The sequence below is a fragment of the Triturus cristatus genome, chromosome 4_2 (genome assembly GCF_964204655.1).
Source record: "Triturus cristatus chromosome 4_2, aTriCri1.1, whole genome shotgun sequence".
Classification (NCBI taxonomy): Eukaryota; Metazoa; Chordata; class Amphibia; order Caudata; family Salamandridae; genus Triturus; species Triturus cristatus.
Window position 1 is genome coordinate 40,703,024 of NC_140586.1, and position 26,622 is coordinate 40,729,645.

The 26,622-nt window shown below is 47.7% G+C and overlaps 1 protein-coding gene across 1 annotated transcript in view; it reads left to right on the plus strand.

The window, feature by feature from the left end:
* The window catches only part of VAV1 (vav guanine nucleotide exchange factor 1), a 415,631-nt gene that overhangs the window by 272,363 nt on the left and 116,646 nt on the right, over positions 1-26,622 (plus strand). The window contains exons 15-17 of the mRNA XM_085600348.1: positions 12,417-12,526; positions 14,159-14,260; positions 21,190-21,281. Of these exons, the coding sequence (XP_085456474.1) occupies positions 12,417-12,526; positions 14,159-14,260; positions 21,190-21,281 (304 nt within the window). The remainder of the gene's footprint in view (positions 1-12,416; positions 12,527-14,158; positions 14,261-21,189; positions 21,282-26,622) is intronic.

The window sequence follows — 26,622 nt, forward strand, 5'->3', positions numbered from 1 at the left end:
CTCTTGTGTCCATACCTTAGGTGGTTCCTCGGGGGTCCCAGCGATTCTATGTGCTCTAGGCACTGTGTCTAGTCAAGTCGTGGTTCTTATACCACTTTCTTAATATATGGTTTGGTCCGCCCCAGGGTCCATTGTATATTGTGCTATTTACTGTCATTTTAGAACTGTATTATTGTGTGCCTTGCTCTCTAATTTCATAAAGAGGTTAGTAGAGAGTGTTTAGAAATAAATACATATATTTTATATATATATACCTTGTGTGGTTCTCCTTTCATTTAGTAATTCAAGAGGTTATAATCTGGTAAACCAAGCTGCTTTACACTCCTTCAAGACTTAGCCTGAAGGCTACTCTCCATAGCTACCACTAGGATAACTTTCAATAAAGGTTGTCTTTAAACCTATCATCAATAAGGGTTGTTTGGACTGGTGCAAGGTGCCTACTATAACTAGTAGACAGCATATGCCAGGCCAACTTCTCACATTATTGTGCAGCAGTTGGATTCAAGCTTGCTATTGCTTTACCAGATAATCTCTTTGAGTGACTAACTGAAAACCACTATAGGTACATAGGAACATATAAATCAAGTTTAGAATACAGTAACTTCTCCTGAACTTAGAGTTGTGTGTCAAGGGCTTAGCACACCCGTTCTACAACTCAAGAGAATTTAGTAGGCCCCACTAGAGTTGGTAGGTGCATACACCACACCACACTAGTCATGTCTTCAAGGGCAGAAGCCAGTGGGCCTCTCCCAACTAAATATGACAATGCAACATATCAAGAATTGAGGACTATGTGTGCCTCAAGGAAATTGAAGACGGGGAAAAGCCCAACCACACAACATCTCATAAAAATGTTACTTGCAGATGACCTCAGAAAGACACAAGGGTCTGATGCGGTAGGCAGAATGGGTGGGGCAGCCGAAGAGGAAAGGCCAAGAGGTGACCACACCTATGACCAGGACTCTGATGCTGACCAGGAGGATCAAGATGATTCTAACCTGGAAAATCCAATCCATCCTGAAGGTGAGGAAGAAGGCCTCCGTGGCCCTCTCTATACCCCACCTGGAAGGGTTGGTGGTGTGCCAAGAAGATCAAGATCACCTTCACTGGAGTCTAATCATTCTGGTGCATCTGGAGGGACCTCTGTCTCTCATAGGACCATTTTCCCCCAGAAGAGGGAGTCCTCTTATGAGAGAAAATGCAGACTGATCCAGTTTGAAGAAGCTAAGCTTAGGATCAAGAGGGAACAGTTAGTATTGGACAGGGAATCCCTGGAGTTCCAGAGAGCTGCTTCACATAGATGGGGGCTAGAGCCCAATGGTGGCAGCAACAGTGTCCCTAGAGGTAGGGAGCATACTCATGACCATAGGAACCTGAATAAGATTGACCCTCCCTACCAGAGTGGGGATGACAACTGCACTGGAAAGAGCCTGTAAAGTGCAGAGGGTCCCTCAGGAGCAGTGGGCAGCAATCTTGTGGCTCTCCTTTGCAGACAGAGGTAGAAAGAAGCTCCTAACTGTTAGAGAAGAGTATGCTGACAATTACACAGTCTTGAAGAGTGCACTGATAGATGGGGTTTGAACAGTACAGGTTGAAGTTCAGAGATACCCAAAAGGCTCAGACTCAAGACTGGGTTGACTTTGTAGATTGTCCTACTTAGGCTCTGGAGGGCTGGTTACTTGGCAGTAAAGTGTGTGATTTTAAAGGATTATACAATTTGATTATGGGGGAGCAGATCCTTAATAATTGTCAAAATCAGCTGTCGTATCAGTACCTGGTGGACTCTGATCTGACCTCTCCCCAAGAATTGGGTCAGAAGGCAGACAAATGGGTCAGAACCAGGGCGAGGTAGAAGGTTCAGAACCAAGGTGGTGACTCCAAGAAGCAGAATTCCCAAAACTCTGATAAGGGAGAGGACAAGGGTAAATACCAGAAGTCTTCTCAAGGGCCCCAAAAATCTGCATCTGGTGGGGAGTCCCAATCTAATAAAGGAAAAGTCCAAAAGAAACCATGGTGTAAAATATGTAAACAGAAAACCCATTGAACAAGTGATTGTACCAAGTCTAAAGACTCCACTCCAGCCACCATTGCCCCTAAGGCAACTGTTCCCCCTAGTCCAGCTCCAAGTGGTGGTACTACAAATAAGGGTGTTGTAGGGTTAACCCTGGGTCCTGAGGTGGACTCTGGCCTAGTCAGAGTTCCAACTCAGGCTGTGCTTATCTGTGATGAAGGCATGGATATGTCCTCTTTTGTGAATCCCAGTAATCTGGGCAAATACAGACAGCAGCCTTTAACCCCTTCAGTGCCCATGACGAGCTGGACTCGTCATGGACTGCGGTGGCGCTGTGCCCATGACGAGTCCAGCTAGTCATGAACTCCGCCCGCTAATGCAAGGCGCGGCACTGGGCGGGGAAAGGGGCGGGCATGCAAGGGGTTAATCAATGGAAAAGAGGCTTTGGCATTCAGGGACACAGGAGCAAGTGTCACAATGGTGACAAAAGGTCTTGTGGCTCCTGAGCAGATCATACTTGGTGAAATCTACCAAGTGACCAATGCTAGCAATGTCAGGACAGACCATTCCTTGACAGTTGTTTATTTCTCCTGGGGAGGGGTAACTGGCCTTAAGAAAGTTGTGGTAAGTGCAGACCTCCCTGATGAATGCTTGCTTGGCAATTATTTGGAAACTTCAGCTTGGGCTGAAGTGGAGCTCAGGGCTCGTGCAGAAATGTTGGGAATCCCTGCACATGTGTTTGCTGTGACCAGGTTTCAGTCAAAAATTTCAAAAACTGAACAGATCCTGGAAGAATGGACCAGGCGCCTCCCAAGAAAAGGAACAGCAGGGGTAAAAGTGTCTTCCCCCTGGCTCAGGAAGCAGATCAATCTCTTGAGGGAGATGATCTCAAGCCTGAAGAAGGAACTGTCCCAGATGAGCTTGAACCTGACCAGATTGAGTTCTTGGGGACAGGGGCCCTTCCAGGGCAGATCTGAGCCAGGAGCAGCTGAGCTGCCCTTCTCTTGAACCACTCAGAAAGCAAGCTGCTGATGAGGCTGCTGGGAATACTAGTGAAACCCATAAGATATATTGGGATGATGGACTCCTGTACTCAGAGAGTAGAGACCCCAAGCCTGGTGCCTCCAGGAGGTTGGTTATACCTCTGAAGTTCAGGGGCTTCCTATTGACACTAGCCCATGATATTCCCTTAGCAGGACACCTGGGCCAAAACAAGACTTAGGACAGAATTGTCCCTCGCTTTCATTGGCCCCACATGTCTGAAGACACCAAGGAGTTTTGTTGCTCCTGTGCCACCTGTCAAGCCAGTGGGAAGGCAGGTGGTACAACAAAGGCCCCCCTGACACCACTACCTGTGGTGGGGGTTCCCTTTGAGAGGGTTGGGATTGACATAGTTGGTCCCATGGATCCTCAGATAGCATCTGGGCACCGATTTATACTGGTGGTGATGGATCATGTCACTAGGTACCCAGAAACCATTCCCCTTAGGACCACTACAGCTCCTGTGGCGGCAAGGGCCCTATTTGGAATCTTTTCCAGAGTGGGTTTCCTTAAGGAGGTACTATCAGACAGGGGTGCAAACTTCATGTCTAGTTACTTAACAGCAATGTGGAAGGAGTGTCGAGTGAATTACAAATTTACCACCCCTTATCACCAGCAATGCAATGGGTTAGTTGAAAGGTTCAACAAAACCCTAAAGGGCATGATTAAAGGTCTCCCAGAAAAGCTTAGGCGTAGATGGGACATACTTTTACCCTGCCTTCTATTTGCCTACAGAGAGGTTCCACAGAAGGGGGTTGGTTACAGCCCATTTGAGCTTCTGTTTGAACATCCAGTTAGGGGTCCATTGTGCCTGGTGAAGGAGGGATGGGAGTTAGCTCTCCAACCCCCTAAACAGGATTTTGTGGACTATGTATTTAGTCTCCGCTCCAGGATGGCTGAATACATGAAGAAGGCAACTAAAACCCTTGAGGCTAGCCAGGAATTACAAAAGGCCTGGCATGACCAAAAGGCTGTGCTGACTGTTTAGCAGCCAGGTCAGAAATTATGGGTGTTGGAGCCTGTGGCCACAGCAGCCCTCAAAGACAAGTGGAGTGGCCCCCATACAATACTTGAGCAGAAGGGAGAGGTTACCTACCTGGTGGACCTAGGAACTCCCAGGAGCCCCCATAGGGTGCTCCATGTCAACAGGCTCGAGCCATATGTCAACAGGGCTGACATGGGCTTGCTCATGGCAACTGATGAGGGACAGGAGGAAGAGAGTGACCCACTCCCTGACCTGCTCTCTCAGAACCCTGATGATGGATCAGTAGACGGTGTAGCCTTGGCAGGCAGCCTTACTATCCAGCAACAAACTGACTGCAGAAAAGTTCTCAGCCAGTTTAGAGACATGTTCTCACTGACTCCAAGTCAGACTACCTGGTGCACTCATGAAGGGGACACTGGGGAGTCTGCCTGTTAAAAATAAGATTTACAGGCAACCTGAACATGTCGGGGACTGTATCAGGGCTGAAGTCCAGAAAATGTTGGAATTGGGAGTCATTGAACCCTCAGATAGCCCTTGGGCTAGTCCAGCAGTCTTAGTGCCCAAACCTCACACCAAAGATGGCAAGAGAGAGATGAGGTTTTGTGTAGTCTACAGGGGTCTCAATGCAGTCACTAGGTCTGATGCCCATCCAATCCCAAGGGCAGATGAGCTTTTAGATACTTTGGCCTCTGCCAAGTTTTTGAGCACATTTGACTTGACAGCTGGCTACTGGCAGATCAGACTAGCTGATGATGCAAAGCCAAAGACAGAATTTTCTACCCCTAGTGGGCATTACCAATTTGTGGTGATGCCCTTTGGTTTGAAAAATGCATCTGCCACTTTCCAAAGGTTGGTGAATAAAGTCCTTACAGGCCTGGAAGCCTATAGTGCAGCATATCTAGATGATATTGCTGTGTTTAGCTCTACCTGGGAGGATCACCTGGTCCACCTGTGGAATGTTTTGAAGGCCCTGCAAAAAGCAGGCCTAACTATCAAGGCCACTAAGTGCCAGATAGGGCAGAGTCAGGTTGTGTACCTGGGCTACCTTGTGGGTGGAGGCCAGGTTCAACCATTGCAGAGCAAAATCCAGACCATAATGGACTGGGTTGCTCCAACCACCCAGACTCAGGTGAGCGCATTCTTGGGCCTGACTGGGTATTACAGAAGGTTTGTAAAAGGTTATGGATCCATAGTGACCCCATTAAATGACCTTACTTCTAAGAAAATGCCCAAGAAAGTTCAGTGGACAGTCAGCTGTCAAAAGGCATTTGATGACCTAAAGCAGGCCATGTGCACTGCTCCCATTCTGCAAAGTCCTAACTACTTAAAAGACTTCATTGTTCAAACAGATACCTCTGAGTTGGGGGTTGGGGCTGTGTTATCACAATTGAATGATGGTCAGGATCAGCCAGTAGCTTTTATTAGCAGAAGGCTGACCCCCAGAGAAAAACGTTGGTCAGCCATTGAGAGGGAGGCCTTTGCAGTGGTTTGGGCTCTGAAGAAGTTGAGGCCATACTTGTTTGGCACTCACTTCATTGTTCAGACAGACCATAATCCCTCCTATGGCTAAAACAGATGAAGGGTGAAAACCTCAAACTTTTGAGGTGGTCCATTTCTCTACAGGGGATGGACTATACAGTGGAACATAGACCTGGGAGTAACCATGCCATTGCAGATGGACTCTCCAGATATATTTCCACTTAGAACATGAAGACTCAACTGGTCAAGGTTAGTTTAATGTCCTTACGTTTGGGGGGGTTGTGTAGGAGAGTAGGATCTGCTTCTTACAGTTACCCCCACTTTTTGCTGATGTTTCACAATTTTTCGACTTTAGTCTGGCTGGGGCCCTGCTAACCAGTACCCCAGCCTAGCTGCTTCCCCTCTAAATTGATTACCGGTACTTTAGGTACACTCCAGATTGGATTATGGGGTACCTTTATAAGTCCCTAGTATATGGTATACTATGTACCCAGGGCATAGTGTATATATTTAGAAAGGGATCCGTACTCTAGAGTAGTAGAACAAGGGCTTTTAGTTATAAGTGCTCTATGATTTGACAACATTTTGAATAAAAGTGGCAGTCTCTTCCACTCTTAAGTACGTTAGAAATAGCAAATGTCCAAACTTGAGGTCCTCCTTTTCTTCCTCTTATTTCCTTATGCCTCCGGTTCTCAGCTCCAGTTGGTGGAGGGTTGTCCGTGGTCAGTAAGAAGAAAGAAAAACAACAAGAGAAAGAAAAAAAGAGTGTTATTACACACTCCGGTTCTTCCAACTGTGATTAGGGGAAGGAGTGTGGGGAAAAAACACCTGACCGTCACCATGTGAGTTTGGTCCCACTCGAGAGCTTTGGAACTCCTCAGTTATCTCTTACATTCCTCCCTCCTCCCTGCGTGTACCAAGTGGTTTGTTGTTCACCGCGTCCCCTTTAGCAAACCATCCACGTATGCGGGCACGTACCTCAGTGAGCCACACTCCTCCTGGAGTGTGGCTGGTCTCTCCGCGATACCGGAAGGGGTCCGGGTCCCTTACAGATAGTTCGGTAGTCTTCTGTTCTGTTCCTGGGGTCTTCGCTTCTTCGGTGTCCACTGGCTTGATGGACGCGTCTTCTTCTTTCCGGCTTGCTCTCCAGACTTCTCTCGGATCTCTCTCTGTCTCGACACTTCCGCAATTTGAGAGGACGCCGAGTCCTTCTTCTAGTGTGTCTCTTAAAGGGGCCGCTTTCCTTGAATAGGAAGCTCCGATTGGAGCACGTGACTGAGTCAGCTGGGTCGAAGTTTCCTGGAGGTTCTCGCAGTTAAAGGGGACGTAACAGTCCTGTCCAGAGGATTCCCATGGCAACTGCAAGCAAAGAATAGGGGAGATATAAGGAGGCAACAGATCATTGGAGACATCATCTACTTGATCCTGGGTATGTCCCCCGTGACACATAGGTACCCCAGAGGCCTACCAGGGGCTGCAGCATGTATTATGCCACCCCTGGAAAGCCTTCCAAAATGACACCACAGGACTGCTACTGCAGCCTGGGTAAGCTGGTGCATGCACCCCTTATTGAGATATAGGTTCACTATATCTCTCCATATCACGGCACATATAAACCTACCAGTCACCCCTATGGCAGGCCTTACTAATCCTGAAGCTGGGTTTTATGTGAGAGGGTGCCCATGCATGAGCAAAGCCCCTCTGCAGCCTTCAAAACCTTTATTGCGGGGTTGTTTGTGATGCAGCCAAACCACTGACTCTTAAGTGCATTATAACCAAACGGTAAATGCTAACTTTGGGGTGGCTGCACGGAAACATGTCGTGTTTAGTGTCAAACACCTTGGAATCATACCCCAACACCAGTAACTGGTGTGGGAGTATGATCCCACCCTTCTAGAGGGAGAGACATGACAGCACCGGTATACCCGGTACCAGCTTACAGAGCCCTGCCATCACAAAATGGATGCTGCCAGCCACAGACACCAGTCTGCCCTCCTGCTGCTGGACGAAACTCTGGCAGGGAAGGCCTGGACAATAGGTTTCCTGTCACAGGGAGGTGTCACCACCTCCCAGACATGCTTTAGTGTATTAGGGCTGGGTGGGTGCACTCCAAGAGTGCTTTGAAATTCAGCACTTGGGGCACATTTGGAGTCCCTGTGCATAGTCCTGCTCAAACCGGTGGCAGGGGCTACCAGCCCCTGCTCTGGCGCGAAACTGTACAAAGTAAATGGGTGTAGCCACCCCTTTTTCCTGACCCTCCCATAGGTGGGTCCCTAGAGTTTGTCCAACCCCTTCCTTGGGTATAAGAAAGGAACCCCTGGATACAGGACTTTAGATTACACCTGGACGAAACTCTGATACTGAATCCTGGAACTTTGACGGTCTACATTGAACTAGATGACTGAAGAATCTCCCTTGGAGTAAAGGAGTTACTCCCCTGCAAGGCAGGCACCAAAGACGCATCTGTCCGGTTTGCACCTCCGAAGCTCCCGCCGGACTCCGAAGAATTTTGCAACACAGGAGGTTGGTTTCCGTGGTCTCTGAGGTTGATCTGTGCACTCAGCAATTCTGAGGCCTGTATCCCTCGTGGAAGACCGAGTAACCCGAACCCCTGGACACCGCGACCATTTGCAGAAGCATCAGCTATCCAGCGACTCCTGCAGCTGAGCTTTGGGTTACTTGTAGCCCTGACCCGAGCAGCATTTGCACCGAAGATTGCCCTCTTACACTCCACGAGTGTTCCATGACCTGGCCCTTTGTGTTTTCTCTTGAAATCCCTTCGCGATCCCTGGTCCGTCGACTGGTGGGTCCCTGCGAAGGCAACTTTAACTTCAATTGGGTTTACCTGGTTGCTCCAGGCGTGCCCTGACTCTTCATCGCTTGGGGAGTCCCCAGGACCTTGCTAGTCCGCACCGAAGCATCTTCTCTCTTCCTGCGTGGGTTGCTGTTGCCAAGGCTGGTTGGGTCCAATCCGGGTACCGACACCGCAGCACTCGACATCCTTCGTGGGACAGCTCGAATCCAGCTCCTGGTCGTCCTCGACGCCTCCTGGTCCTCTTGGCTGCAGAGTCAAGCTTCACCTCTTCGCACCTGAAACACCCGACATCAGTGTGTCACGAACTGCAGAACTCCTCAGGATCTGGGTGGTGATATAGAGTTCCACCTCCAGATCTCCCCGGACTCCAACCAAAAGGTTACAGAGACCAGAGGTGTTCAGGCGAGGGAAAGGATAGGGGTGGGGTTCAGCAGGGATTTGATTCTGAAACGAGAAAACAATAACAAACAATAATGTGACAACAGTCTACTCTCTGTCGGTCTCGCTAATGCCCCTGGCTACTAAAGGTATACATGCATGATCATTATATCCCTAATATACACACAAGATCACCCATAGGTGACTCACCACATTACTTTCTCTTATGGGTCAAGTCACGGTTTTTACGGTGGAACGGCTTCCACGGTGAAGACACCGCCGCCTGGAGTCCCTACGTTGTAGCGCTCCTTCACTCAGGTGATATCAACACGCTTATGCCTGATCCCTCCACCTTCCGTAATGTAGCGCTCCAATTCCCTACAAAGTCTCGTTTACATGCTGACCTGCACTTTCGTAGCGCGGGTTGTGCTAGATTATTCTCTTTGTACTCGCTCCTCCGAGCGTACCAACAATGAAATAACTCCTCCGAGTTTAAACCAAACCACAGTTAGCTCCTTGAGCCTAAATCAATCCTTCGCTCATCCGAGCGTGAACCACCAACTTAAATCATAAGCACAGCTCTACTGAGCTTCTAATTGCAAACGCTCCAGCGAGTGCGAATAGGTCCCGGCTCCCTAAAGCCCCTTTGAGTCTCAGTAAACTCCGGAAGGCGGGTCTTGGGGTCCGCAAGGAAAACGTATCCCTTGGTAGCTCAGCCGAGCTCCGACATTCTCACCTGCTTCCCTGTTCGATGACTCTGAAGCTTGCACTGCCTCTCCCCGCCTGGTCGACAAGCTCCGAGGGACGGGGAAAAGAGTAATCCTCGGTTTTCTTTCCGGATGCGCTGTAAACCCCCTGTCTCGCCGGGATGCCTAGCTCCAAACGGCGAACAGGATGTCTCCTCGGATTCAAAATAACGCACGTCTCCTGACGTGCGTGACGGCCTTAAGTAGCCTCCCACTTCCGGGGTCCGGGGTTGTTGGGACTTGTAGTCCTGAGACGCTAGGTAGGCGCCTTGGGTCCTGATCCCTCACACAGTGGGGTTTTGTCTATCGTGTCCCTGGTCACTGGCAAGTGACCCAGACTCTCTCCTCTCTGCTTTTAAGTTCTTCTGATCTTCGATCCAGGCTTGGATCACACCGGACACTCTTCTCGTTCCTGGCAGCAGCACTTTGCAGCAGATCGCCATTGAAATCAACGACGATCCCCGACACCATTTGACACCTATCTGGTAAACCAAGCTGCTTTACACCTCTTCAAGACTTAGCCTGAAGGCTGCTCTTCATAGCTACCACTAGGATAGCTTTCAATAAAGATTGTCTTTAAACCTATCATCAATAAGGGTTGTTTGGACTGGTGCAAGGTGCCCACTGTAACTAGTGGACAGCATATGCCAGGCCAACTTCTCACACCCGCTACCAGTTATGGAAGATGGGAGCTATCCAATCCCCTCATTGCCTTCATTGCACCAGCTAAGAGGGCTCTTTCCTCCATACGGTATGGAGCTGTACGGGGATACAACTATTCTGGTCTCGGGTGACATCCTGTCTAGGCCAGGTGCTGGATCATCCCACTTGCCCCAGACTATTGCTTCTCCATAGCACTGATGAGATTGGCGGGAGTCGCTACAAGCGGCACCTACTGTTCTTAGGCCTAACCCTCGCTAAAAGAGATGTAGCGCAGAAATGGAAGGCAACTTCCCCACCTAGTATAGCGAGGTGGAAAAAAGGCGATGGATAGGTGTATGGGGTCCGAAATTGTGGTATTTCAGGCAAGGAGATGCCCACAGAAGCACAGAAAAATCAGGTCCCGCTCGGCAACTTATAGGGGCACAGACTTACCCCCATTACCACATTCAGACATTCATGATCCCACTGGGAGATGCACGGGTCACTTTCCACTATCATAGTCCGACAAAACAGACTGTTAACTGACACATTTTTTAACAACACGCAATTGAGACTCTTTTGGTGGGTTCGGTGTGGTTTGTTACCTTTTTGGCCTGCCGTTCTGTGGGCCAAGATGTTTTTGAATGTTGAAACTAGGTACTGTATGTCTTCTACACCATGTGTAATGTTCTTGCAGGGCCATGCCCTCTTTGTACCTTTAAAAAAAAATTAACTTTGGAAATGCCAGTCTGCCAAGGGTTGCTTTTGTACCCTGTTCCTCAGAGCTCTAAAGAGCTCCTGCCTCATGATTTTGAATAGTTTAATACTTTCAAAACCTAAGTGTAAGGTCATAAAGTAAATTTGAAGTAACAGAGTAATCATTGACTTGGGTGTAATTTTATACTTTTTCTTGATCAAATGCCAATGAATCCTACAAATATTCAATAAGATTTTATGATGGATATGTGCTGCTGTTCACGTTGGCACTGCCTTTTGATATAGATACAAATTGTTGCTAAATGTGCTGAGAATGGCTTCAAATTGGGGAAACTAACGTAATGTGGAGATTGGTGCTTGGAATGTGATTGCGAATGGGGGCACAATGTAAATGGTTGTATTTGAAATGAAATTCTGTGATTGTAGGGTACCTCCATTTCAGGTGTGTTTGTGGTATACTTTTTCAGGTTGGATGTCTGCTCTAAGAAAACTGCGTACAAATAGCATGCGATGAATGAATAGGATTGAATGCATGGCGATGAATATATGGCAAATTCATAAGAAATAAGAAAGAAGTTAAATGTTTCACTTGTTAAGGTTTTTACTCCTTGTAAAAAGACTAATGGAGCATTACTAGGACATTAATGGACTAAAACTAAACTAAGCATGGTTATTGCACGGAAAATCTTATAGGGGTTTATTGAGTTAAACTCACTGATATGAAATGTATATTACTTACGTTTTACTGAAAATCGTTGAATGCCATTACACATGATTTGATATGGTGAACCTTGATATTTAATTAAATGTGTAGAACTATTGTTTAAATCAATGTGCAGATAAATTGTCTCATAACTTAAGGGCACACGTTGACTTGGACGAGAGAAGTTTTCACCAGAAAAACTTGGAACCGTGGGAAGATGTAGTTAGTAGTATATTAATCTGCTTGAATTAATTTCTCAAATTGTTTTTTTAAATCCTGTTTTCTACTATTTGCATTTCTGTTTTTTGTGACTGAACAGCCATCATTTGAGTCCCTGAAGAAGCCATCTGTTATCACAAAACGTGTTGGCCAGAATGTACACGGAATAAAATAATATTTTTCAAACATTTGATTTACCTCAAAAGTGAGACCCACACCCTTCTTTTGAAGAATATCAAAAGATGGTCCTAGAGACTTTGTCTGCTGCGTCACTTATTGTTCCATCACCAATGAGCACGTAAGTAGTGTGCACACTAAGGCACAGGAGTAAAACCAGGAAAGAAGGAAGACTCACTTGTCATAATAGTAACCCCTTGACAGAAGTACAACTAACTCACAGTGTCAGTTGCTCCAGCAGAGCATCAAATCTCGATTACTGTAGCCAGGTGCCATAGTCCCATGTCAGTCAGAAAGGCAGTACCCAAAGCTAGGAGAAGAGTTAACAAATTTCAGCCAAGAATCAGTGGCCAGGTGAGTACTCTTTCTTTTCAGAGAAAAACACTACTTTTCCCTGGGAAAGCTGGCGACCTATCACAGGGCATGTTGATCAGTTGGATAGAGTCAAAACTAGTTATGAAAGGACTGTTTTCTTGGTTAACATCTCTTATTTCTGTTCCCAGTGGTCTCACATGTTCCTTCTGATCGAGAGTCATGGTAGCCAAGGCTATGAACTGTTCTTCAAAACCAGGGAATTAAAGAAGAAATGGATGGAACAGTTTGAGATGGCACTGTAAGTCCCTGCAAGGTTGTTATTTACGTCCTTTCCCAACATGGGGTGGGTGGTGTGGAATTGGTATTTTGGGTTCTTCCTTGTGGTAGAGTACAGCTCGTCTTGCTGACAGCGAGAGGGTGATGCCAAAAGAGCTCCTGAGTGCCTCTAGAACTCTCAGAGATTCTCATGCTTAGATCAAGCAGCTGTATTTAAGAACTTAGTGCCCATTTTAGAATGTGATGGACAGGTTACTCTATCACAAATGTGACCGATATCCTATCTGTCTATAAGTGTATTAGGAAATAATACACTTGTAATTAAGCAGACGGGATATCCGTCACGCTTGTGACAGTGACCCGTCCACCAAACTCTAAATTAGGCCCTGAGAAGAGCAGACTTCACATCATTGTATCGGCGACAGTGCTGCCAGTTCGATGGAGAGCCATCTTAGCTCAGCTGTTCTACCGCACTTCAAGAGGAAGGGAATTTCCTAATAGAAATCTGCTCTATCTAGACCTTGGGACTCATATCCACTGCTGTCTACCATCCTCTGTAACGTGATGTAGATAAGACCATGTTGCTACTCTCACTTTCTCACTGGTCAGCGCCCACATTCATACACATCCCCTGGGCTGTTACAAGATTGAACAATTTCAAGTGGCCTTAATGTGGTGACAGGGTTTCTCTAACTTGTGCTTATGCTCTTCTACTTTAATGAGACCATCCAGTGAATGATTACACAATGCATTTTACAACAAAAGCAGACATCATCAAACGAGGGGACCGTCTGTGAACCATAACTCAAGCAGGCATCACTAAATAAAGAGGCATTTTGGAATGCAAAGGCCAACCACAGCCCATCAAATAAAGGCACATTCTGGAGTGCAAAGATCACACAGATACCATCAAACCGATGGATAGTCTATAATCCAAAACATACCAGGACATCAAGCACCGGGGTGTTCTAGAATGCAAAACCTACAAAGACACTGAGAAATGAAAGCACATTCTGGAATGCAAAATTCAACATCATCATCAAAGGTACATTTAAAAGTCTAATCCTCAACCAGACATCATTAAACAAAGACACGTTCTGCAATGCTAACCCCAACCAGACAGCAGCAAGCATATTGACATTCTGCAATACAAAACAAATTCATACATCATCAAACAAAGGCACAGTCTTTAGTAAACAAAAAATCCAAATACCATCAACCACAAAGGAAATGTGAAATCAAAACCTCACCCAGGCACCATCAAACAGAGACACACCTTGGAATACAAAACACACCTGTATATTATAAACAAAGGCACATTCAGAGTATCCAAATCCACCCAGGCACAATCAAGCACATGTCATTCTGGAATCCAGAATCTGCTGAGACACTTTCAAACATATTGACAGTCTGGTACTCACAATCCATCCGGGAACCATAAAGCAAATGACCATTCTGGTATCCAGAACCAACCTCAAACAAAGGCACATTCTGGAATCCGAAAGCCCACTACACTTCATCCAGTGTAGGAACATTCTAGATTGAAATATTGATCCAGACCTCATCAAGCAAACAACTATTCTCTGCTACAACACCGGCACAGACACCATCAAACAATATGTTACATGAACATGAGCTCTCTTCTTTGTTTCAGATCCAATATTTATCCAGATAATGCAACTGCCAATGCACACGACTTCCAGATGTACTCTTTTGAAGAGACTGCTTGCTGCAAGTCCTGTCAGATGCTGCTAAGGTAAGTGCAGAACTCCACGTTCTTTGGAAAGGAGTTTCACTCTTTTCCGAAGCTCCAAGTTTATTAATTCCAGAACAACTTGTTTTGTGTTGTATTGCAGCATTTACATAGCACTTACTATGCCTATGTGGAGCACAGGAGCACTCATCTACATGGGCAGCAAGCTACTCCATGCAGGGTGTGTGGCTGGAGGAGTGTTGTCTTAGTTTTGCAACCCTATGTGGGAAGTGTTTGCATTTCATATGTGATGACCACCCAGGTGTGGTTATTGTGCTATGGAAGGCAGGACGTAGCACTGTAGTGGACGATGAGGTGTGAGAAATAGACATGCAGCTTATGGTTTTCCGTATGCGGGTAGCTTTGAACTGCTCTGCAAGTCTCTTTTATGGTATTTCTTACGATTATAGTCAACTTAGCTGGTTACTGCACTGGGTAGTCCAACTTGAACTTTTGTTTATAGTTGTTGTCCAGAGCTGTTATGGTTGGAGAGAGAAAAAAGTAGAGCGATCAGCTGGGATGTGCATTTTTTACTATCATCCCATATCTGAGTGTCATTGTGAGATGCAAAGAATCTGTCTTGGTGTACAGATATTTGGGATCTTGTTTGTATTGCTTGAATTTAGCTTGTAGTTATGGTGTGGCTTTTTCCTGAGATGCTCTATGGACAATGCAGAGTGCCTTGAACATTGTCCTTCTAGCTACAGATAGTCAGTGGAGTGATTGCAAAACTGGAGTCATGCATTCTCTTGGGTGAAGTCGGGAAGGAGTATTGCAGCAGCATTTTGAAACTGTTGTGTTTTACGTATTACAAATGCGGCCACGCCAATATATGTAGGCTGTCGACAATCTTGGTCCAGTTCGTAATCTGAGCCAACTGTTTAAATAGATGGTTGCCACTTTCATTAGACACTCAGAAGTTAACTTCTGTCCTTCCCTCTGATGCTCCTCTTTAAACAGTGTCTGTAAACAAGGGCTCTTGTAACATCTCCTTTCAGTGCAGAGTTGCCGTAAAGAGTCCCTCCTGCTCTGACTAGCGTCTCCCTTGTGCACAGAGTACCTGTAAAGTATTTCTCCGACAATGGTTCCAGCAACACCTAAACCCATCTTGTGCAGAGTGTATGTGACACCCCCTTTTCATGCAGTCTACCTAATATACAGAGTTCTTGTATCACTCCCTTGTGTATGGTTCACTTAATATTTCCCTGTTGTGCAAGGTTTCTGTATTGTCTAATATGTTTATGTGATAGACTACTAGCAGCAGATTCCTTAACGTAGAATTATCCCCAGGCGTGAGACTGCATCCGGAAATTATTTTGCCACAGCATCTCTGCGCGCCGGGGGGCGGCACCACGTGACTCCGCCCTGATGTTGTCCACGGACGTGGGGTCAGCGAGGTCACATAAGTCCCACCCCGGCGCGCTGACGTCAGTTTCTTTCTTTTCCGCGTGCAACGCTGATCCGGAGTGAGTTGCCTTGACCTGTTTTCAGGCCTCTTTTAACGCCTTTACGTTGGGAACAGTGTGCAATGCCTTCGGGTTTCAAGACATGTGCTTCTTGTATGCGTCAGACGTCGGCGACGGGCCCTCACCCTATTTGTATGTGGTGTTTGGGCAAGCACCATGATTCTACGGACTGCGACGCTTGTCAGCATCTCAAGCAGAAGTCCGGATGAAATTGCTTTCTGCCCACTTGTCCAGATCGGTCTTGTCACAGCGTCCGTCCCCTACCTCGGGAGGGTCCAGAAGCCGCCGGTTCCGGCTGCGGCATCGTCTTTCACCAAGGCCCCATGGGCGTCGCTCGTCTGCCGGTAAGTCCTGCAGCTTGTCTCCGAGGCCCTGTCCTCATTCTGCAGAGGGTGCGGGTTCCTCTCGGGACGTGCGCCCTTGCTCGTCGCCACCCTATCCGCCGTTTCCTGACGTTGGGGCGATAAGGGCCCAAATGAAGGCCTACACTACGGCTCTGCAGGCTTTTTTGGGCCCCCCTCCCCTCCCTGAGATGTCCGCGGATCCCTCGCTATGCGCAGGGCCTTCTGCGGACTCGCCGGCGGCTCCACCCCACAAGTTCGGCTTCAGGTTTTGGAGGTGTGGTGTCGAGGTGCGGCCCTACGGGGTTCCCCTCTTCAACTCACGGCGTCCCTGCCTCGCCGCAAAACCCCGCGGGGTTCCCTGTGGTGCCACAGGAGGTCGCCGGGACTCACGGCTCGTCCTCGAGTCCCCCGTCGGTCCTCTGGGCAGGGGGCTGTCTTACCTGAGGCCGAGCCGAGGCTTTTCCGTCGCCGACGGCTTTCTTCCCCAGCCCTGGCGGTGCCACGGGTGGAGGCCAGGACCCGGCGCCTCCCCGAGTCCCCTCCCCGAGTCCCTCTTCGTCCTCTGCGCAGGCGGCTGCCTCATCGGAAGTCGAGCCGGCGCCTTTTCGGTGCCATTCATTGGCCGTTACGGCTCCAACCCCGCCCCTTTCTCCTTTGAGGCACGTGGTGGTGGAGGTCGACTCCGCACCCCTGGCGAACACTTCGGCGCCGATCGAGGACACGCCGGTCGGTGCCCATGGCGGATTCCTCTGCGCCGTCCCGACGTCGTATCGTCGACTCTTCTCCAGACGTCCCTTCCTCTCTGGAGGATTGTCGTCACCTTGTCTCCTCTTCACCAGAGACTGGATGCCGCATCGTTACCTTTTCCCCGGCGGCTTCCAGGGCGGGTTCTACGTCGTCTCCACGTCCCCTGGACCCGCTCTTCCGCAACTTGCAGTTGATTGCCCCGCTGGCTTCTCTGCCTTCTCCGGAGACCCCTTAGTTCCCTCATTCGTCCATGGGTCTTCCATCCTACCGGGGCTGGCCGTTTCTTCCTCCAGCAGGGCACGGGGATGGGCGGCTTAGTTTGCAGCCTTCGCCCATGGAAGAGTTGCTCTCTCCCCCACGACGCCCTACGAGTGTAGCCTTTGTCCACGGCCACCAGTATTTTGCAAATGGGCAACCCGGTCGCTCCACTCCCAACTGACCACTGCCGCTGCTTCCATTTGAAGCTTCGCTCCACAACTCTCTTCTGGGGGCCTGGGGGCATCCTGCTACAGGGGATCTGGTACCTCAGCCGCTCCTCCTCCACCACCACCGTCCTGCCCTGCACGATCCAGTCTGCCTTTTTTCCCACCCTTCTGTCCAGGGCCCTGTCCTGCAGACTGCTTTTCCTTGCCTTCAGTGTTGCTCCCTGAGGCCCAGTGGTTGGACTCCTGGGGGCGTAATATTTTCGCTTCCGCTACTGCTGCTCTGCGTGCGCTCAACACACTTTGTGTGTTCGCCAGGGCTACCTCCGACCTATGGGATTCCGCGGAGTCCCTTCTGTCTCGCACCTCCCACGACGGTGCCTGCTCTGATCTGCGGTGCCATGTGCTGGATGGTCTGGAGTTATCTGTATTTATTCTCCGTTCGGCCTTGGATGTCTCTAATTCTCTCGCCCGCGCCATGGCGAGTTCTGTGGCCCTCCGCCGCCATGCTTGATTGCAGGATAGCGTCTTTCCAGAGAATATTCGGGAGCGTCTTGTTGACCTGCCTTTTGATGGGATTCTTTTATTCAACACCCACGCGGACTCTGCTATTCAACGACTCTTTGCGGGGCTCTGTCCTCCTCCCCCTCCGTAAGCTTCGGCTTGTCGGTCCTCCGGTGTCTTATGGGAGGCGTTTATCCCACCTTTCTCTTTAGGCCTAGTGTTTTGGTTGGCCCGTCTGTGTGCTGTGTGTGGCTTGAAATGCCTTCAGGGTCCTACGTTGGCCCCTCTGTACTTTTGGCTGCTGGTACAGCCCCTCAACTTTTGTGGTAATGTTTGTTTTTTGGCTATTAATGAACCCGTATAGGTCCTCAGGTTGGACCATCTGTGTATTTTTTGGCTGATTGGTAAGCCGCCTGTGGTGATACCTACAGGTCTTTTATGTTCTTGACCTCTGCTGCGGGTTTCCCTAAGAGGTGTTCCCCTGTTTTGTTTGGGGACGTGTCATACCCTAGGTGGGGTACTTGTAGGCTATTGAATAGTTCTGTCCTAAGCGCGGCGGGTGTGGATACCTTCTCGGGTTCCTCGCGTTTCCTGGGGTCACTGTATACCGCTTGGTGCGGTCTCTTGCCTCCTGCCTTAGCGCAGCTTGCACTGCTCCAGGTTCTGTCCTGCTCAGTATCAGATGGTGTTTCTATCCTTCTTCTACAGGGTTTGCCTGTCGTACATTTTGCCCTTTGTTCCTGCGGGATATCTGCTTTTGTGCGTTTTGCCTTCCCTCTTCAGCCTCTGGATCGCCAGACCGACTTTTGTCATGCCGTCTACAGCGTCGTGTCTTGGTGATTCCACCTTCTTATCCGACGTTTCGACCTGGTCCTCTGCCTTGTGTTCCAGGGGGGCTAGGATATTCCTGGTGCTCTCCTATGTTCTGGTTGACGACTTTAGGTCTGTATTACCTATTTTTTGCTTTCCGGGGATTGCTTCGCCAATTCCCCCCTCCACCCGCCACTGTTTCTGGGGGGGTGGGGGGGTGGAGGGGGGGGATCTTCTTCTTCTCCTCTTTATCTCCTGGTCGGTCCCACTTCTCTTCATGGGCCGGGTTGTGCCACTGGGACGGTCCTTCTCTGGGGCTTGTTCTGGGGTTCCCTTGCCTCTGTCTTCGTATTGCGCTCGGCTTGTTCTGGGCACACTACTTCATAGTATTTGCCTGCTGCGCACGCCTGGTAGTTATGGTCCACCTCCGTGGGCCTCGGCGTGTGCCTGTGAGCTCCTGTCCCTTGCTTTGCTGGAGCTTTGCGCGACTGTGTCTTCCTTCTCACGTATGCGCTCATCGGCTGTGGGGCCGTTCCTGCCTTGTCCCCTGCTTCAGGGCTGATACCTGTTCAGCTGTCACCTTCGCGGTGTGTGTTTTCTCCTGAGGTGGGCTCTGCCTCCGTCCACCTCTTCTCCTTGGATTTTGCGGGTGGTTCTTTCTTCCTTTAGTGCTCGCTTGGTGCCGTCTGACCCTCCGGTTTTTCTGGCGGACACCCTTTGCCCCTCGGGTAGGTTTGTGGTATCCTGGCCTTCCCTTATCCTTGTTCTTGCTTACTTTTGCTTGGTGGGGGCTGGGCCGTCCTTCCTGTCCCCATGACACATCCCCTGTTGGGGCCCTGTGTTCTTCCAAGCTGGTGAGGTTCTCTCGCAGACCCTCCTCCCCTCTGGGTATGGCTAGGGTATCTATTCTACGTTAAGGAATCTGCGGCTAGTAGTCTCTATCAGATGTACAAGTTACTTACCTTCGGTAATGATGTATCTGGTAGAGGCGATTCTAGCCGCAGATTCCATCACGGCCTGCCCTTCCTCCCCGTTCTGCGAGGACACTTCAGCTTGGTCTTCTGCACTCGCCTCCCTCCGGGTGGCTTTGTCTTCTGCGGGTGCCCTTTTTGACTTCCTCCCTGGCAGGATGCTTTGTTCTGTTCATTTGTCCCATTCCTTCCTTCCTGGTAATTGGATGGTAGGTTAATGTGTACTTCTGCATCCCTACACCCTGGTTATTCCAGTGTGGGGCCTACTCATAATCTTTTCCCTTTTTTTCTGACTCCTCTGCAGTCCTCTAGGTTGGGGACTCTTGGCTGTGCCTCAGCCCTTAGCTATTTACAGGGGATATGACACTCCTTGATGGTGTTGTCTTGGGGTGATTTGTCGTTACTCATCTGTTCCGGACTTGTTGCCCCTTCACTGTTATAGATTGTGGTTGCAGACTTTGTCGTCTGCCCCGACATTTTTCTCATGTTTTTCTGTCTCCAGGGAGGATATCGCCTTCGCTTTGCAGGGTTGCTTCTCAGAGCGGTGCTCTGCTCTTTCCCTTCCATGACTTTCAGTACCACACTGCTTGGCACTGTCCCTCATGGTGCTGTTCACCATTCGCTTCTTCCCTTTCTGTTTCACTGCTTTTTTCGCACACTGTTCCCATACTCTGTTTTGTTTGTGATGGCTCTGGGTTGTGGCGCGGAAAAGTTCTCCGAAGAAAACTGATGTCAGCGCGCCGGGGTGGGACTTATGTGACCTCGCTTACGTCACGTCTGCGGACAACGTCAGGGCGGAGTCACGTGGTGCCGCCCCCCGGCACGCAGAGATGCTGTGGCAAAAAAGAAATCCGGATCCAGTCTCACGCCTGGGGATAATTCTACATTAATGAATCTGCGGCTAGAATCGTCTCTACCAGATACATCGTTACCGAAGGTAAGTAACTTGTACTTTGTGTGCAGAATTCCCTTAACGTATTGCTCTTGTGAATAGTAACTGTAACTTGTTCCTCTTACTCTGAAGTCCTGTATTATCTCCCTTTTGTGCAATCACATATCGCTCTTGTGTGGAGGGCCTGTAACATCTCCCTCTTTTGCAGATCTCCTGTAATATCCCTTGTGCAGAGTTACTGTAATATCGTATTCTTGTGCAGAGTTCCCGTCACCTCTCTCCCTTGTGCAGAATTGCCTTTTCCACTTTGGCAGAGTTTATTGGATGTCTCAATCTGTGCAGAGCTCTCATATTGTCTCCTACTTGTGCAGAAATCCTCTGACGTCTTCATCTTGAGCACAGCTTATGTAACGTCTCCCTCTTGCAGAGTAAAGTATCCCTCTTGTGCAGAATTCCTGTATTTTCTCATTCTTGTGCAGAGCTCATATAAAGTCTCCCTCGTGTGCAGAGTTCTCGCAGTGGCTCTCTCTTGCTGAAAGTAACATATCCCTCTTGTGCATAGTTTCTTTAATGTTTTCCTGTTGTGCAGAGCTTCTGTTTTCACTCTCTTGTGCAGGATTCTCTCAATGTCTTCCTCTACATGCAGAGTTCATGTAAAGGCTCCCATTTTCTCAAAGTAAGATATCCTTCTTGTGCAGAGCTCCTGTATTCTTACACTTTTGATTTACCTTTTTGTGCAGAATACGTGCAATGTCTCACTTGTGTCACCCTCCCAGGGGGGTTTTCTTCCAGGGGTATCGATGCACTCGATGTAAGTCTCCAGCTCACAAGGAATGTCTAGGAAGAGTTCCAGCATGTGGACTGAAAGGTGGGTCCTCATTAAGGGACAGGGCTGGTGGGGGGCTCGGAGGGGTGGGAAGATGGGGGTGAAGTGGGTTCAGAGCCTGCTAAATAAGGTGAGGAAGAGTGGCATCTATGGAGTGCAGGAATAACGGCGAAATCGCTAACCACCAGAAGGGTCAGCTCCCCATATTTACTTGTGCACTATAACTGTGGCACGGAGACAGACTGTGTAGGCTTCCTCTGCCTTATCACAGCAAGCACTAGAGTGTAATGGAACGAGAGTGGCTGGTGGAACACGTGATAACCTAAATAATACAACCGTAGTGATATAAAAATGACTGGCTTACAGATTGTAAGCGCTGGACAACTGACGTCATTATTTAGTCCCAACGAGGTGGTGCTTGTTTTATCGACGTCGGAAGGATAAAAGGCTGAGTTACCGAGCCTTGAATTTGCAAGCATTTACATTCTGTTAATCATACGGAAACAGGGTAGACTTGGATGGGATGGCGAGTGTTCAAAGGTTGGTTGCTTTCTATGACTACTAGGAGATTCCAGACGGATCAGAGACCCAGAAGGGCTGGGGAAGTAGCCAACTATTTAACAATTAACCTTTCTATGACACCCATACCTCTGAAAGTCAGGGAGGGCTGGGGCACAGTGGATCCCAAGCCAGCTAAGCTGGTGTAGAATCAGTGGTCATAATAAACAAAACAAACGCATTTTGTGTAACGGACATCCACCCCCAATGGCGTCTCTTGGCGCTACAAAAAGATAATGGGTGCTTATTGTTATCCAGCATAATTATGGCCATTTTGTCAGCCTCAGAAGAATGGAAGGCGGAGCGGCTCGACCAGGATTCGAACCCATGTACATAACATTAAACACAGATCTCTACAGTGAATGCATTGGCCTCCTGTGCCAGCAGAACCGGTTTAAGAAATGCTTATGTGTCATGTGATACATAGTCACCGTCCGACTTTAATGTTTCAGTAGGGTTGGAGGAGAGTCAGTCATGGACGATGCAGGATGGATAGTGACGTGTAAGCATATCCTAGGCACGAGGCCACCTGCACCGGAGAATCCTGTCAGATTTCTAAATTTGGTAAAGGACAACCTATATAAACATCTCTTTCCTTTAGAGTGCCCCCTAATCCCACACATCTGCAGCCAGCAACCCCCAGGACCCCCCTCTTGTCATGCCTATGAAATTCTGTTGTGAAAAATACCGCTTGGAGATATGTTTGTAATCCGAAACTCTCTCTCTTGCTGTATATCACTACCAAAGCAAAGTTTTGCCAAAAGAGTGGAAACATAATTTGAGCATTAACCCTATGTCTCCCTTTACAGAAGTGACTGATAGTGTCCGTCCGCTGCTCATGTTCTAATTAAATTACTGTTTTCCAACCTCAATTGCCCCGGTATTTATGTACCGCTCCCCCATAACAAAAAAAATTATAACAAACAAGCATGAGAACAGGTGGTAAGAAATTGCCAACAGTGCAAGTACAAAAAAACTAGAATACATTTTTTGTGTTAAAATCTTTTTTTAATCAGGTTGTTCAGTTGTATATAATGTCTTGGTTTGTATAACGGTAACAAAAATGCTCAACACTTTTTATTATAACTTTTCAACATAATGCACAGCAGCCACAATGCTCTACAGCATAGCTGAAATTTCTGGCTAAACACATAAGGGTACCATAATCCTCACAAACACCACTTCACTTAAAAGCAGCGTATAGCAAAAGAACACGACTCGCAAATGTGAACATCTTGACACGCTCCATTCATGGTGCCTATTCCCCATCACAAACGCAGAGCACAATTCTTTCATCCGTTAGGAAAAGCTTTCAAATCTGAACCTATCCTAATACCCCTTTTCCAATGGACCGGGTTTCCAAAGATGACATTTGCAGCTTCCCATGACTGCACCTCCCCATTCTTCTGTGCGCTGCATTCAGTCATCACTCTCCCGATCATTACTAGACTCTGAATGGCGATAACCATATACACCCCAGAACAACTCCTCTCCAACCAACATGACACACCCCAGCATCATAACCCCATCCTTCACTTCATGATGCAGCGGAGTTTAACAGCTCTACACATTCATACACACAACACTCATTCGGGCCCAAATACCTTCATACACGCAATGAGATGGCAAATATCCACTGGTCATCAATTTTTACTTCACCCTAGGAATCCCTTTACACCATTATTCTTACCATTCCTGTCTCCTGAGTAAATGGACGTTTGATAAGATCTAGTAGTAGATTAGAATAGGGAGGAAAGACAATAATACATTTAACTTTAATTTAAAGAACCACAGACTCAGAGGGAGTTTTAAAAGTTTATCTGAATTAATAATTTTGTGAGTCAAATCAAGATACACAGGACTAGACCAGAAATCTCCATCAGGAAAATAGTACAGTTAGCTTATCATCAGTTGCATTAATAAATTCTTGCAATGACAGCACCTGAGGAGAGAAAGGACAGAGAGCAAGTACGGAGCATTTACCCTACAGATAAATTTACCTAGAATGGTGTGAGGACCCCGACATCAGAGAGTCAAGGATTCAGGACAGGTTCGGGACAGGGAAAAGGTGACCTCTTCTAGTGTAACGCCAGCGTTACACCCCTCTCTGGTGCTACTCTCTCCGGCTCGGGCTCGTCCAGACCCCTTCCTAGATGTGCCTCTTCGGTTGTTCTGCGAATGTCCCTAGTGTTGGATTCTTCAGTCAGATTGCAGCAAAATCGGGCAGCATCTCAGCATAGCATCAGCATCTCAGCATCAAGTGTGTCTAACTAACTATAACTTACATCTGTTATACCAAATTCAAGTATATGATCCACCCCCAAATGTTTCAATTCCATGTTCACCCGCAATTTTGATTGGGCCAAGCAGTGGGGCGAGGACATCACACCATACCAAGTGCAAAACTTTTCTTTAGTTTATTGTCTAATTCCCCGCCCCTTCATTTTAATACCCACAACCTTTATTCCCACAAGCATTTCATATTATGATCGATATATTTGTAGTACAATGTTTCTTTGGCTTCCTCTCGTAGAGTTCACAAGTTTGTTTTCCCATGTCCTTGCTAGGCTTTGGGTTTGGCAGCCGTCCCATGACTTCATGGTGTTCAGAGCAGAGCGGTAAGACGCATGCGTGGTTGCCACAAAGGATAAGGACATCAGTCACCCTCCAAGGCCCAAATGCGAACTATTAATAAAGTCAGAGAGAAACATGTTAGAATACAAAATTAAATGAATTCACTGTATACCACTTACTTCTACTCTAACCTCATTTACTTAATGAATCTTTTGCATTAATAGTTTAGTAGAACTTGCATAGGTTAGTTTCAGCTCGGCATGTGCGTTAGTGCATTACTTTATAGCGGCCATTTTAGAAGCTACTGCGCAGCTGCATAGTTTTCTCCCCAAGCGTCAGAAAACGTCATACTACGTAGATGTAGTAGACGCATGCGCAGAAGAATTCCCGCGTTTTAGCAGACATTATAGAACACACGGGTTATTCATTAGTAAGGCACATAGAAAAGCGTCCCCTCGATACAATAATGTTGAATGTTATAATATTACAGGTTATTCGAGAGGATTGTATACGAGCAAGTTTCTTTTGATGTGAAACCCTGCTCCATCACAAGCAGACGGAGCACTGCGGGCGTGGGATAGATAGCTCTATTCCCGTACACAGTACATTCATTTCCTATCACAGCATTTTTGCCATTTCAGTCACAGCGACCATTGCAGGCAGGCAAAAACCTGAACAGTGTTTTCCCTATCTAAAACTGAGTCAAACACAACGCCTGAGTAAGAATTCAGGAAAACCTCATGCTCACTCCCCCCAGTCCATCTCCCACAAACATACAGATATAGCAGCCTTCACACAGTAGGCTCAACACCCATAAGTACGACATCCTCTAAGTTTATGACTGGCCTGACACTATTTAAAATTATCCCGGCAGGGTACATAGGATCACCGAAGACCGGGCCTGTTAACGTGCCACCTCATGCTGCTACACATCTCACCTAAGTTCCTTAGAGTGCTAGGGTGCTAGTTGAAGGCTTAGAACATCCTGATGGACATGGCCAGGACAGGTGAAATTGCTCATTGCACAGTCCAACACTGCACAAGCACACATTATTCCACAAAAAAAAGCTCTTTAAAGGTTATCCTGTTCCCAAGAACTAGCGCCTTGCAGCACCCGGCACCTTTTTTGCAACACCTCCACCTGTTGAAAGAACAGTGCAAGAAAGGCGATGCTAGACTTGGATCCCCCACTCACTAAACACATTCCATAAGTAGTTCATCCATCGTAGAGCATGATGCTCATGTCCTGTGGGCCAGGGAGATGACTCGATTTTGAAATTCTGGTGCTGGGGGAAAAGATAAATTACAAATAAAACTGAAGAAGAGCCTTCAAGTTAACACTGTTGTGCTAAAGTTCTGACTCTGGCGCTTATCAAGTTTCGATTCGGCGATGTTCTCTTTTTTATAATATTTGACCCTGATTGTTTCAACTTTCCCTGCTGGTCTTACGAATGATGTGGCAGGCTATCTTCAGGTATCTTGTTCAGCTACAGTTTACAGCGAGACTTCGCTTACAAAACGGATTTCCAGGAGTATGTAGTGAAGTGTGTGTGTGTGTGTGTGTGTGTGTGTGTGTGGGGGGGGGTGGGTGGGTGTGTGTGTTTGGGGGGGGGGGGGGGTTTGTGTGTGTGTGTGTGTGTGAGAAGTTGGCCTGGCATATGCTGTTCCTAGTTATAGGGACACCTTGCACCAGTCCAATTCGACTCCTATTGATGGTAGGTTTAAGACAACCTTTAAAGAAAGCTATCCTAGTGGTAGCTGTGGAGAGCAGCCTTCAGGCTAAGTCTTGAAGGAGTGTTAAGCTTATTGTTTTACCATAATAACCTCTTGAATAACCAAATGAAAGAGTAGCCCACACAGGTATATATATATAAAATATATGTATTTATTCTAGACAGAATCCCACAGTCACTTTATGTGGCTAGTGGCAAAGTTACACTTCAAACAAGCATTTATAAACACAATAAATAGCACAGAAATCAATGGGCCCCAGGGGGGGACCAAACCATATACTAAAATAGTGGTATAAGAACCACGACAATTCTACAGGCAATGCCTAGGGCATTCAGGATCGCTGGCCCCTTAAGAATCCACCCACAGTTAAGGGGAAGGGGACCCACGGGAGGCGTGTGCAGTGCGAGAAGTTGCTGTCGGGATCGCAATGTTAGCCTATGGAGAATGTCGCGGTTGAATAATTAAGGTTTAAGGACACTTCTAACAACAGTACAAAGTTAAGGCTTGAGACTTAAGG